The following is a 14,631-nucleotide window of genomic DNA, read 5'->3' as shown; positions in this document are numbered from 1 at the left end:
CAAATTGCCAAGAGTAGAGTCAGGATGTTTTTGCGCGAGTCTCTGAGAATACCACAGAAATTGTTTCTGTAAAAAACATGTTCCTCTTGGGACATCCAAGTTGATGAAATTGTCTTCAGTCAAGTTGCAAGATTGCACTAATGACTTACTGCATGCAAAGGAAAGTAACTTATTCTCTGTGGCCAGACACACATTTGTCACACATTTGTTGAAATGCAGGAAAAGCAATATTTCTTGCCTTTTTCATTTTTCCTTTTCCTTTTTGAGCCATTTCTTAATTTTGTACAATATCTTAAAACCTAATGTTCTGGATGTCATGAAGGTAGGATTTAAAGGGATCGTATAGTTTTGGTTGAGACCTAACTTCAGGTTTCTAACTTTCTTTGGTGAAATAACGAGAAACCTCTTAAATTAAATATGAAAGAGCATGTAATTCCAAAAGGAATGCACCGTTTATTTGATGAAAATTGGTTTGGAAATGGCTGAGATATCCAAAACAGAATGATCCTAATAAGAGGTGAGACCCACCTTTTAGTACAGTCTCTTTGTTTTATTTTGTTTTTGGATGTCTCAGCCATTCCAAAACTGATTTTCATCAAATAAACTTTAATTCCTCTTAGAATGATATGTTCTGTACTATTTTATGAGTGAGTTCATGAGTGAGTTCTTGATATCTAGCAAAAAGTTATTTAAGACCAATCCTCATCTCCACCAATACTATACCATTCCTGTAATGCAAATTAAAAAATAGATAAAAATAGATAATGTGCCAGTACACATATGTACACATATGTGTATATATGGATAAGTTTGTTTTGATTTGAAATTAAAACCCAGTAGTGAACTGACACCAGCACTGCCTTGAGTCTCGAGCACAGCTTGTTTCATTCAGCCATGAGAAGAGGTTGTGTACATATTCCTAGAAAATTTAAGAAAAAAAAATAAGCAAAACTTTTTTGTGCGTGGCTACCAAGTACATGTGTAGATAAAGTTTGATTTGAGATTTGTTAAGATTTATAAAGCCTTTGTTGTACGCATGGTACATCATTCAAATTTGTACTACACTGTAAGTGCAGTTCTCAGCATGGGGCACATTTAGTGAAAGGAGAAAGTTTGTTGATGAGCGCTCTGTTTGGTAGAGTATGGTTTGAAAATAAACACAGAGGGTCAGTTGATTGTATACAGTTGTATCATCTTCCTACCAATGGCTGATGGTAAAATCACTTCATGGATTCTGTTGCATTAAAAGGTATTAAGTTTTACTTGCCTTTGGAATGGGAACTCATGGAACCTCAAAGTGTGTCAGAGTAATGGTTGGGAGCCAGCTTCCCAGGGATGTAGGTACAGTGCTGGGTAAATATTCATCAGTGGAGACAATTTTCATCAGCAGTGGCTATCGGGAAGTGAGGTATCTTTAAAAGAAGAGGAGAAAGAAGATGAGGGAGGAGGCTGTGGATGAGTCATGTAGGAGGAGGTAGTCAGAGATACCCTCTGCATCTTTGGTTTCGACATACATCTACATGTACATTCATGTGTGTGAAATGCTCAGAGCTCGGTGTATTTCTTTTACCCCCATTTCCCCCACCCCCCTTCCATTTCACTCTTCCTGCTAAAGAAGCTTACATGACTCACAAAGTGGCCTTGTACTGCATGGACACATACACAGAATTTATTCTAAATGTGTGAATAAGTTCCTCTCCTGACAACGTTTTCCTGTATACAGTGTAAGTTGTACAAAATGCAGATAATTGGCATTTCATTATCTCTGGCACTGAAAATAGGCCATTTTGATTTCCTAAACCTCAGAGGGGTTATCTGGTTATCATGTGTCAGAAAGGAGTGCTGAATTATTCATCATTATTCTTAATTTGCAGGGTTTAGTAAAACTAGCATTTATAAGCAATTGAGTCCACAGTTTTTTCCGGAACAGAAGTGACTTTAATCCATTTTAGAAATATTCTGCAGTAAACCGTGTTTGTTTTTAATACTACGAAATCCAGTGTATAAACTTTGTAAAGTGCTTTTGAGTTTAATAGAAATTTGTTCATAAGTAAACCCTTTGGCTGGTTCCTTAAAAATAAAAACAAAGAAAAGTTTTTCCCCCCGGCTCAGATGTTATGCATTGCAGGTAGATATGTCTCCACCCCCATTGGTACAGGAGGCGTTTTTTATTAAGGTTGTCCAGTTGTACAATTGTATGTCTGTCCGGCCAACCATTTCAGATCTAGTACTGCAAAACACAATACTTTCGCAGCATAAAATTTTAGCGAATTGGAGGCGACGGCCTGTTTCGCAGCATGAAATTTTCACGAGTTGCCACTAACATTCAATGCATATAATGCAGACAAGAACTTTCATGTGCATTTTAATTTTGCAAGTCTTGACTCTTGCGAAATTCACAAAATCAAAATGTACAGGAACACTCCTCGTTTTACAGTAATCAGAATCATTGAAACAAACAAACAAACAAACAAATCATCCTGAGTTTTACCTGGACTTGTCTGGCCTTTTGTACCCAGAATGTCCATGCATAATATTTGGTAAGAAAAATGAAAATAAACAAACAATTAAAGTTGTGTGAAATGACAAGGGCAAAAATTCACCAGTTGACGTTCACTGGTAGCCAAAATTTTGCTAACAGTGTCATTTTGAGCTGTAAGTGTTTGCATAGCTGTGACTGAAAAAGTTGTACAATAGCAATACTTGGTGTGATGGCTAGAAGTACATGTAGATCGGAATTAGTTATTTACTTTTTTTTTGTGGATGGGGAGTTGAAAGGTAAATTTTCAAGGTCAATTGTTTAGAATGAAAACTTCTCAAATATGAATGAAAGGCTCTGTATTCTGGCAAACAGCGATTCATGATAAAGAGGATGCATTGCATTTGACTGTATATTCTTCCTTTATATGTTATAATGTTTTGTTGTTGTTGTTTTTGTTTTTTTTTTTGGGGGGGGGGGGTAGGCTGTATTGGACAAGTCTTTCACAGCTTTAAACTAAACCAATAGCATAAATGGTTGTTGTTTGTTGTCTTTTTTGTTTCCCCAGCACAGTCATGGCCATTGTGTATCAGGGTTGTGTTTCATGAAGCGCTTTGAAATAATTGGAATTACAATTTACAACATTGTATTGCACGTTGCAGTGATTGTAGGTATAGCCAATCAGCTGCAAGCATTTTGAGTTACTGCTATAGTAACTACGAGTATTGAAAGTTGCTGCTTACAACAGTAATAAACATCCGTATCTGTGGTCACCAGATCGACACTTTGTACCTCTAATGGTGATCAGTCAAGTGCCCTACCTGCTCCACCTCAGGTGACACTCCTGTTCATGTGGTGGAGTATTTTAACATTATAAATGATGTCTGACTTACGTACATAGTCAACCACAAAATCTTCTCTATTGTATATCATTAGAATTGTAGTGGCCTTTTGTATCTATATCAGTCATGAACTGTCGCATTATATAGTAAATGCTGGCCAAAAGCTCATGAATCTCCTTACAGTGTGACAAAGGGAGTGGAGGGTTGAATGTTGTAGAGGACACATCGTTGACGTCAATCGACAATGGCATTTTGAAAGTGAATCTTGCAGTATCACTAGATTTTGTACTTAAAAGCATGGATTATGGAAACATTCAGAATTAATGTTTAACCCATTGAAGACTAGTCCCAAATACACTTTGGCAAGTGTCAATGGGAAATGTGTGTTATAGCAAAACTAGCTCGAAGTCAATGGGTTTAATGCAGTACATTGACCTGTAGTTTCAAAGTGAATGTCTGTGAGGGTAGACTTGCATGATCTAAATGCAACCAAATAAAGTGACATATCAGTATAAAAGTTATTGAATACGAAATGGTATTACAAATTAGATGCTTTTTTGTACATGAGTGTCAGAATAACATCCAGAGTTGCTGAGGAAGAAAAGGTTTGATCTCGTGTTGATTTTATGAATATAGTTGATGCCGGTAGTCACAATATTTTGTACATTGTAACTTTATCTTGTCATCTGCTAAAATGGATTGTGCTTTTTATGTGCATGCAATAGATGAATTGCATGTTAACCATGAGCCTAATTCTGGCACAAGTTTTAGTGTTTTATGATTGCTCTGACCCAGGGTGTGATTGTACTGCATCTGCAGTCCACAGCCCATGGCGGCATCAACTATGCATCGGCATGAAATGAGCCTCTGGCCTAGATGTTACTTGTTATTCCACACTATGAATGATACTTCACATGCTCGTGGTTCCCTTGCCTTACACAAATCTAGCATGGTAGCAGCAGCCTGTCTTCATTTGTACATTCCCTACATCAGTTGATACGACGCATGCAAGGTCGGATGCCTTTTGTTATTGGCTCTGAGAGAATAATTCCAGTACACTGCATGAAGTGTTTGATGAGGTTAGCTCATCTTTGTCTATTGAAAGAGTCTTCATATGTTCATGGGAACATTTTTGTTCATACCTGGTGGAGTAGATGTTTCATAATTGGTTTGCTTCATAGCTCACTGGAGCCAAATGCCACGTCAGATTCACAAATACACAGCAATCTGAAGCATGGGAGGCAGCTTCGTTTAGGAATTGGTTTTTAATGTGCTAGATATTTATGAATAATCATTCAAACTTCATATTAAAGTCATTAGATTTTTTGTAAGTAGTAAGCATCTACAATTTCAAATACTGTAAAACCATAAATATTGGCGGCATAAAATTTTCGTGAATTGGAGCCGACAGCCTTTTTTTGCGAATTGCAACTGGCATTCAACGCATATAGTGTAGAGAAGAATATTCGCATGCATTTTAATTTCACGAATCATGGCCCTCGCGAAATGTGCAACATTGAAATGCCCACAAAAATTTATGGTTTTACCGTATGAGCTGGTGGTCTATAGCAGGGCTGTGATGGTAGAACTGTTTTGTACAATCTGTTAAATGAGTGTCAAAATTGGTAAAATTATGTAATATCTATCAGGTGTTGCTGCCAAAAGAAGAGGAAAAAAAAAAAAGAAGGAAGTCCAGCATGGGGAGAGAAGGTTGACTGGATTGATTCAATCTTCATTCGCTGCCCACCAGGGTACATCAAAAAACATGTCTAGTGCAGGCCTGCTAGAATAGAATTATCCATCAGCGAACATATGCATTTGAAGCGTTCACTTATTGGTAACATTCAACTCAAAGTCAAGATTCTTCGGCTGTGCGTTTCGTATACTTGTAACATAGAGATCAGTGATGAAGCTGTACACAGTTTGTAATGGGATTACTATTTAACGTAAAATTGATACAAGACTTCCAATAGCATGGTATCCCACACTAACAGGTCTTACAGGTTAGAGGACACGTGTGTTTTTATAATTGTCAATGTTACATGCCAGTTTGTCTTGGACTGGTTTACATTGTATAATGCTCTTGATACTTTGATGGGAAAAACAAATTTTGATTTAAACTGTCCATTCAAACTTGTCAAACTAATCATCAAATTATCTGTAAATAGTAAGCGTCTACTTCTTCATATACTGTAAAACCATAAATAATCATGACATGAAATTTTAGCGAATTGGAGCTGATGGCCTTTTTCGCGGCATGAAATATTCGTGAATTTGCCACCGGCATTCAGTGCCTAAAGTGTAGACAAGAATTATGGCATGAATTTTAATTTTATGATTTGTGTGTGTGTGTGTGTGTGTGTGTGTGTGTGTATTTGGCAGAGTAAGGCAAACTTTGCTTGTCTGGTGCAGATGTTACAGCACAGTAAAATGTAAATTACAGGCATACTATTTAGCTCATTCCCATGCTTTTATCCAGGGCTCGACACTAACGGTGGCCCAGTGGCCCAGGGCCACCAAAAATGAAAGTCTGGCCACCAAATTTCAAAAAAAGGCAAATTTGGTGGCCTCATCGGGCCACCAAACAAAAAAGTTATTGTCGAGCCATTTTTTATCACACACAAACTGTAAAAGGTTAAAAAGGTATTCACACGTTCAATTCTGTGCTAGCTACATGAACATGCTCTGTCCAAATATGCTTCAAAAAAAGGGGAAAAAATAGTTACCCCATTACAGATTGTTACTGTTTTACGGTAATACTAAAGTGCTAAAATAAGTTGATTTGTATCTGACAGGGACTCTTACAGTATGTGTTTCTATACATGGATGGATGCTCATGTGGCATAAAGATGGTAATGTGATTATAATTAATTCTATATGTAGTTATGTTTTGAACTCAGTCAACTCTGATAAAGAATCATATTTTTTGTGTGTTTTCTTTATACATTTACAGTTGGCTATAAATACATGTGAAAATGTCTGTCTCTTTGTTTAGCCATCAGTCAAGGTACATTTGTTCTCTTTTTCTGTATAATTACACTGAATAAAAGATTGCCACTTTCTACTCTTGTGTGAATTTATGTGGAAATCCTGTGCTCACAGAGATATGGAGTTTTCAGCAAGATGTGTAGCCAAGGTTGCCTTGGTTAAAGACTAGTACTGGACTTTTAATAGTACAAGGTGTACATACTAGTATATACATGTAGAGGCAAATATCACAAATGGTTTGATTGTAGCGAATACTGCTTTCAGTTTAGCAACAATGAAGCAGTTTTTCAAAAGTGCTGCATTTTCCTGAATGTGGCGTGCTCCAGAAAGTTGTAACATTTACAGTTGTATTGTGCCAAGATTTTAATTCCCAGATGCCCAGGTAATAATGTTGAGAGAAAGGATAAGTAAATATTCTGTCACTCACACTTGATTCAATGGGCTATCATTGTGTGAGATTGAGAGATCATGCAAAGATATGTCAGAATATCATAATTCCTGAGTACATTTTGATTGGTGTATAGCAAACCTTGGCATAAAACAGTTTCATTATACATTAATGTGGCATTTGGATTTACGCAAGTGCGCACAAACTTGACACTAGCGGTATGCAGGTACATTATGTATGTAAGGAACATCAAGCACTTCAGATTAAAGGCTAACCAATTTAAACACATCTTGTGGTGAGTTTGGCATTTCTTCTGTCTTTCCATCATAATGTATACAAGTGATATTATGTTCTTCCAACTCACTAATATGCTCTCAACAGGCCTGATTATGTAAAAGGGAACATATTTTTCAGATAACAGAAAATCTCAACACTCCAGAGCCTATTTATGTTCCTTTGTGCCCTTTAGTCTCTAAGTTACACATTCATCCTGCATACATGTACAAATGTATGTCTGCGATGGACATCAACATTGTCATCATTTGTTTTATGATGTAAGCCGGGATTGACACAGTAACCATTATCCGATTATATTCATCTTTTGAGGTCCCAGTAATTTTTCAAGGCAGATGTGGTAAATGCTTTCGATAGTGGTTTTGAGGATGAGAGGAATTTTACTGTTTTCTATTTCAAGACTGAATGATATGGAATTAAATCAAAATCACATCATGGTGTTGTTTTGTACGTATGTGTGTTATGTCCTGGTTATGTCATGTATGTTTTGTTGTCATCTTTTATGATCAGGTTTTAGATGCTCTTCATCAGTCTGGTGTGTTTACTTGTAATGTTATGGAGACATGCTGTTGTCCACTGTTCTGATTTTTCCTTCATTATTACACCAACTGAAAATTACACTTGTCAAATCTCATAGAAAGGTGAAGTTAAATGGGCAATTACATGAGAGAGGGTATCATTGTTGAACCCTGAATTTAACAACGAACAAAAATATCTAGGACAGGCGTTAGTACACTTATGATTGCCTCAGTGTCAATATCATGAAAACGACATCTCGTGAAATTGTCCATGACCTCTTCATTTACGTAAATATACATGAAAATAACAGCTTGTACAGTAATCTAGACAACAGATAAATTTTTCTCCATGGCATCTGTATACCAATCTCCATCTCGCCTCATCTCAATCTCCATCTCTTCTCCTCATTGCAGACACATGTATCCGTCTGGCCCTCCACCAGTGTGGTATCCAGACCGTGGTCACCTGCACCGACCACACCCAGGAGGTCATCGCCTACCTCCGCCAGAGGGGTTGCCATGGCATCCTGGGGCAGTCAGCTGACCTGGCCATCTTTGACCCACCGATGCTCTTCTCCTCGCACCGCTTCAAGCTGTCGATGAAAGGGGAGATCACTACTCAGCAGTACAACATGGAGGAGGTGGCCCGCGCCCTCAACCTCCATCCAGACAGATTTGTCCTCTTTGCAGCTCTCCTTGGTAAGATGCAGGGATGGATGCTTTCTGAATCAGTCAAATTAAGTCATGATATTGTGTACCATTGTTCCTCTGAATGGTGTTGTTGGGCAGTACTAATGTTGTGCAGAGGTACGGTACTGTATGTACCACAAATGTGTTTTGGCGGAGGACTAGTTACGCACAGAAACCAAAAAATGATAACTAAAAAAGACAGACATATGTACAGGGTAATTTTAAAGAGGGACTCCTGGAGGTAAAGAAAAGATGACAACACATATAAGTTTTGATGTCCAGTTTGCAACCCTGAAAATCAGATTCATGTCATTAGCTGGTATATTGTAGAGATAGGTAATTCAGACCTTTTCAAAGAATGAAGAAAACTGAAAACTTCCTTATGCTGGAGGGGAAACATTACTATAGATTTCCGATGAATTTATTTGAATGCCTGAAAAAAACAAACTGTTTTTCTCAATACAAAAAGGGAGTGTATTTTCAAGTGACATGGGGTTAGCTTTTCATTTCTTTTTTTTTTTTTTGTTGAAAACTCTGAGGTGTATTACTGCAAGATTTCATACACAATGTTGGGAGACATTATTCTTCTTGAAAGCATGCAAAATTTTGTGACATTTGCAAAAAGGATATATGACCTTTAACAGTCATCATTCCAAACCAACATCCAGTGCACCCTGGCAGCCAATTCGTGCAAGGCATTTAAAACATGACATGTAGTACATCAATATGAAAGTCAACATTTCAACACCTTATCAGATGTACAAAGGAAAAAGGGGTAGAGAGGGGAGAGAGAATTCATGATGGTTGCATACCCCATTGCAATGAAAGAAAGATGTATTTACACACCTGTAATCAACAGATTACTGATAACAAAATCTTGTACTCAAATGAAGTACTGTCAAACACGATATTTTCGCGGCATGAAATTTTCGCGAATTTGAGGTGACAGCCTTTTTTGCAGCATGAAATTTTCGCGAGTTGCCTCTAACATTCAATGCATATAGTGTCACAAGAACTTTACAGTAATTGTCCATAAGTGATAATGTCAAAATCAGATGAGTGCTTGAAAATATACATTCTGTGTTTCTGCTTATGCATCCTTCAAGGGTGCAAGAGGCATTATGCATTCAGGTCGTCCATCCATCTGCCCCAGATCTTATGATTTAAGAAAAACTTTCAGTGGATTTCTTGATAGCAGGCTAAAGGATTCTGTAGGAGGTACAGATGCAGTGTTTAGATTTGGGCAAATTCTCTCAAGGACAAATGGCAAAAGTCACTTAACTTTGTCTACAAACAAAAAGAGAGGAATGTTTGCATGCATTTAAATTTCGCAAAATTAAAATGCACATGAAAGTTCTTGTCTACTCTGTACGCATTGAATGTTAGCGGCAACTTGCGAAAATTTAATGGCTCAAAAAAGGCTGTCGGCTCCAATTCATGAAAATTTCATGCCGTGAAAATATTGTGTTTCACAGTATCTAATGGTAAAATAAGGTAAGGATAGAAGTTGAAACTGACAATGATTTCTATGAAGTAGCTTCTGTGTTGATGATGGCATAAAGTATTCCTGTGAAAATTATATATTTATCCATAAGGGATAACAAAACACTGGAGATTCAGAAGATTATCAGCTCTTGTTTTTGTTGAGACAAAATACAGTGATACTGTTATAGACTTGTCTGCCATCAGTGAGAGAGCGTTACCCGGATCTAATCGATGGCAAATGTTTCCGCATATCGTGAAGAAATCACAACAAGGAGCAAACTTTGATAGCTCTGGTCTAGGCACCCAGCCAAGAAACGTCAAGTGTGAATCAAAGAAGGACTGGTTACCTAGTAGCTCGTAAATTGATGTCACCCTCACTACTCAAGTATATGCGGTCAGGAAGGACAATAAGCTGACACTGTGTTGACTTCTATTATTATCCATGAATGATGGAAAGTGTGCTGCGAAAACAAAGAAGAGTACGAAACATGTATTTCAGAGCGTTTAAAGGGAGTGAACACACAAAAAAAAAATTAGTGAAGATTGAAGGAGCAAAATCTAAACATCTTGAAGGGAGAGATAATGATATGAAATAATATAAACTTTAATCAAGGGGAAATGAACTGCATCTATTGCTCAGCACATGTTATACATGTGGTCGGGCTGGGTTGGTATCCTGTGTTTGGAAAAACATTCATGTAGACATACACTACATTATGCTAGCTGCTGAGGAAAGAAGGAAAAGACAGACAGACAGACAGACAGACAGACAGACTGACTGACTGATTTGAGGTGATGACAAACCCTGCTGGCCTGCACATGGGCACGGCAGATGATGAAAGTTTTCATCACGGCGCTGCAATCCAGTGATAACTGGCTTGTGAGTCATCAGTGACTGGTTCACATTTCGCCGGTGAGCCGGAGAGCGTGCTTCATCCTCCTCCTCCCGTCTCCTTCGCCTCCTTCCAGCCAGATAGGAAGCTAGAGAATGTAGAGGGTGTGAGCACAATGGAAGATGGCATAAGAGAAGGAGGAAAAGAGTTAATACTGTAGAATCTGGTTGTAATTAGAAAGGGATGTTTGAGGAAAAAACAAACAAATTCTATTCAGTAATGATGGGCTACACTCAGAATTTATTTTGCCTATTTTAATATCATTACCATTTTATCAATCCACTAGTATTCTTTGTCTTAGTTTGGTCCACTGATGGGTTGACATCACTAAGCATGGAAATGAGATGCTTTTCTCATGAGTTTTAAAGATTCTCTCTCTCCCTCTAAAAAAAAAGAAAAAAAGTTAATCATTGCTCTCCACAGATCACAGTGGTAGCTGTGAGTTATACCAGAAATCGGCAAAGAAAACAATTAATGATGCATCAGGCATTTCTGGCATCCAAATAGGGTTAATAGAGAGCTTTGCGATATGACCTGATTGGTAAAAGGCAGGATTCTGTTGCCGATACCAATAATTTGTGATTCACAAACAAGACGGGTTTGTCGTGAACACAAAGGGGTTGGCTGTTCTTCAGAGACCGTGGAAGCCTACTTCCATATTTCCCTCCCTTTTTTTTTTTTCATTCCCTGCCTCTTTCGGCAGTTAAGTGGGGACCCGTGCGTCCACATTTCTGCCTGGATGAGGACTTCTCTGTGTACCCATATTCTCTGGTTCTCCCAGCACGCAGCCTGGAGCCCTCCAGTGTCAACATTTAGTCATTCTCTGGGAGGAGGCTCTGCCCGTCTCCTCTCTCCTCTTCTCATCTCTGTTTCTCTCTCTCTTGTGATTCTTTGTCTCTATCTGTCCGTCTGCCCTTCTTCCTCTCTCTCCTCTTCCTCATCTTTTTGTCGTTGCCCGTTTTCATTCCTCAATCTCATTTTCCCTCTTCTCGATTTTCTCAGCATCTCGCTTTGTCTTTTAGTCTCTCTCTCATCTATTTCTCTCTCTCTCTCTGTCTCTCTGTATCTATCTATCTATCTCTCACTCCTTGTGCATATCTCTCACCCGCATCCAGTTACTATGTATGTTTCTCCCTCTGTCTCCCGATATTTCATATTTGCTCCTGCTTTGGGAATTTCTGATGACCACGGATGAAATATTGATTGGTTATTGTGACTCATCGTGGATAATCCAGCCCATGCTTACTCCTTAACCTACTTACACTGAGCACATGAGTGTGGGGTGAGAGAAAAGAGAGAGAGACGCCTAGAACGGGGGCTGCAACAGTAGGACTGCCAGGTCCTCTGTGAATTCTGTGGTGTCACATATTTTTATTTTTGATTAAAAATGTATGTTTATTTTTTAGTGGATTCAAAATTTTGATATTCTCATCATCACGGAGCAACGATTTACATCCATGCTTGTTCGCAGTATATACTACATAATGTAAATTGTAAACTCATTTGTCTATTTTCCAAATAGGTACTTCTGTGTGATATTCAGGTAGAATATAATAGCAAAATAGGGTTACATTGAGATGAGAAAAACATAGTAAAAATAAGAATTATTTTCAAATGTTTATACAAGTCATTAAGTGATTGTTTATCAAATATTAGATTGCATATATTTATTTAAAAAAACAATCATGGAATTGCTTTTTGAAAAAAAAAAGTGAAGCTCATTGACACTGCTGGAACAACAACAAAAACAATAACAAAATTATAATCACATTTAATAGGCTCCTCTTAACAATGTAAATACACAAAGTTATTGTGAATGTTGATAATGTTTCGAGAGAAAGACATCCATATTTGTTGTAGTGACTGTTAAGAATACATGCACAAAAATAAATGATACTCGAAGTGCGGATCAGTTTTGTCAACTGTTGACATATTTTGGCATACATGTACTATCTGTCTGGCAGGTAGCCATTATTAAACCTGATACTCTTGGTATTTCTGTGAATCAGGACTTGGCAAATAGTTCAAAGGATTACCAGTACCAGACTTCTAAAGTAGATTCTGTCAGAGAGTGAGTAATCATCATGTGTTATTGACATCATTCGGTCTTAGAACATGTTTTTGTATGACTCACACTAATTTCATCGCAAAGAAATAGAAATTTATTGATTTTGACCTTCCAACCCATCTGTTCTAAATATGAAAACAAAGATATTACCTGTGTCTAAATGTGTATGCACTGAGTGCTCGTGATTAGAATTTATGAAGAAGTCTTTGTGAGACCGAGAGTTATTGAAAAATAAAACAGACCAAAACAAACGAAAACAAACACTTGGGCCTTCATGTCACACAGCACACTTTCCTTTTGCTGTTTTACTTGTTTGTGACAATCCTGTTTTCCTATTGTTTTATACTTAGTATGCATCCTATTGACCGGAAATGTCCTTCAATATGTTGCAAGTTTCACATTGAAGAAGGCCCAGTATGTTTGTAGGACTGATTCACATGTAAAAGGCATGAGTGTCTACAACTGATTTTATTTTTTCTTATTTCTGTAATCTGTCAAGCAGTACTGATCCAGCATGACCATAAAGAGAAGATCTCTCTCCCACTGTGATATTTCTGTAATTAACCCAAGTTGCCTTCCCTAACTTCTTCCAGTAGCATATGATATGTTTTGAGTCTTTTTGTAGCTGAATAGTACCATGGTTATTTCTCATTTGGTTCTCATTCACTGTGTAAATTCTCTGCATAACATGAGAACATGGCCTGGTTTGTGTAATAATGATCTTTGTGGAATTCAGGATCATGTATAACATAGCATGGGCTCTGTAGGTAGTTGGGCATTCAGTTTACATTATATACACAATATCACGGGTGTACTTGATAGTCCATAATGAATGTTGATTGTACTTGCAGGGAATAATTTTCCAACTCAAATTTGATTAGCAATTTTAGCTGATGAACAATATTTCAAATGGTATCATGTACACTTCTATGGAAGAAAACTGCTACACAAAAGTTAGTTTGTGTAGCAGAGGTGTAAGAATGCATAGCAAATTGCGATGCTATACCAGGAAAATTATTCCCTGACTTGATATAAACTCCTTAATATTCTGCACATTAATCTGTTTATCTGTAAATAATTGTTGGATGTTTGTACATGACAACTACATTCAACTTAATTTAGCTAAAATACGAAATAGGCAGATTAATAATGATTGTGGATATCATATGTCGAGGGTCATGGGTCAGATGTCACAATTCCAAGAAGTGGAGCAACTGACACAGTAAAAGTGGCTTAAATTTAGTGCAAGGATTTCCTGAGGCAGGTTGATTCGTGCCTGTTATTCATTGGCAGCCAAAGTACAGTTTTACCCTTTGTACAACTTGGTTGTAATGAATAGAATAATGTCAGACAAACCGAATGGTAGAGGTTTTATGAAAATCGAACTTCACAAGTTCACAAGTATCTTAGAATTTTGCACACTTCTTAAATAAATGTCCCTTTTAGTAAGATTTAGTCTTAGCATCAAATGATTGTGGTTTTGTAATGATGTACCACTAATGAATGTTGCTTTGGAAAGAGGTGTGCAGTTGCTAAATCTTTGACCACAAAACATGATGTTACTAATATTTGTGTGTATAAACCGGTGGGAGAGTTGTCAGGTAAAACATCATCACCTCTTGAAGTTTCCATATATTTTCAGTTAAATCAGATAAAACTTAAATTCTATTCTGTTTTTTTACAACTTGATGGAACTGCAATTATTCTGTTTGTATGATTTTACTGCATTTACTGAAGATGAAATGGCATCAGGTAGTTAGGAGCTATATGCTGTCCAGCAATCTCAGTGAATATGGCTCGACAGTAGTCAGTCAAATTACCCTTTTCCTTTATTCCCCCTTTTCCTTTTAAAATTCCCCTTTCTAGGTAACCACATCATGCCAGAGGAGGATCTAGCTGCATTTCACTGGTCACTCTTGGGCCCTGACCATCCCCTCAATGGACTACGGGTGAGCCATGCTTGGCTAAAATGGCTGCTACATATTT

The 14,631-nt window shown here is 37.5% G+C and overlaps 1 protein-coding gene across 2 annotated transcripts in view; it reads left to right on the top strand.

The window, feature by feature from the left end:
* Window positions 1-14,631, top strand: part of LOC139737960 (constitutive coactivator of PPAR-gamma-like protein 1 homolog) — a 48,263-nt gene that overhangs the window by 18,858 nt on the left and 14,774 nt on the right. For both annotated transcript variants that reach the window (XM_071648630.1, XM_071648629.1), the window contains exons 2-3: window positions 7,924-8,208; window positions 14,512-14,594. In XM_071648630.1, coding sequence (XP_071504731.1) covers window positions 7,924-8,208; window positions 14,512-14,594 — 368 coding nt within the window. The remainder of the gene's footprint in view (window positions 1-7,923; window positions 8,209-14,511; window positions 14,595-14,631) is intronic.

The sequence above is a fragment of the Diadema antillarum genome, unplaced genomic scaffold (genome assembly GCF_040938485.1).
Source record: "Diadema antillarum isolate AM-2024a unplaced genomic scaffold, OU_Dant_1.0 seq00000717_RagTag, whole genome shotgun sequence".
Taxonomy (NCBI): Eukaryota; Metazoa; Echinodermata; class Echinoidea; order Diadematoida; family Diadematidae; genus Diadema; species Diadema antillarum.
The sequence above is the reverse complement of the archived record's forward strand: the minus strand, read 5'-3'. Positions and strand labels throughout refer to the sequence as shown.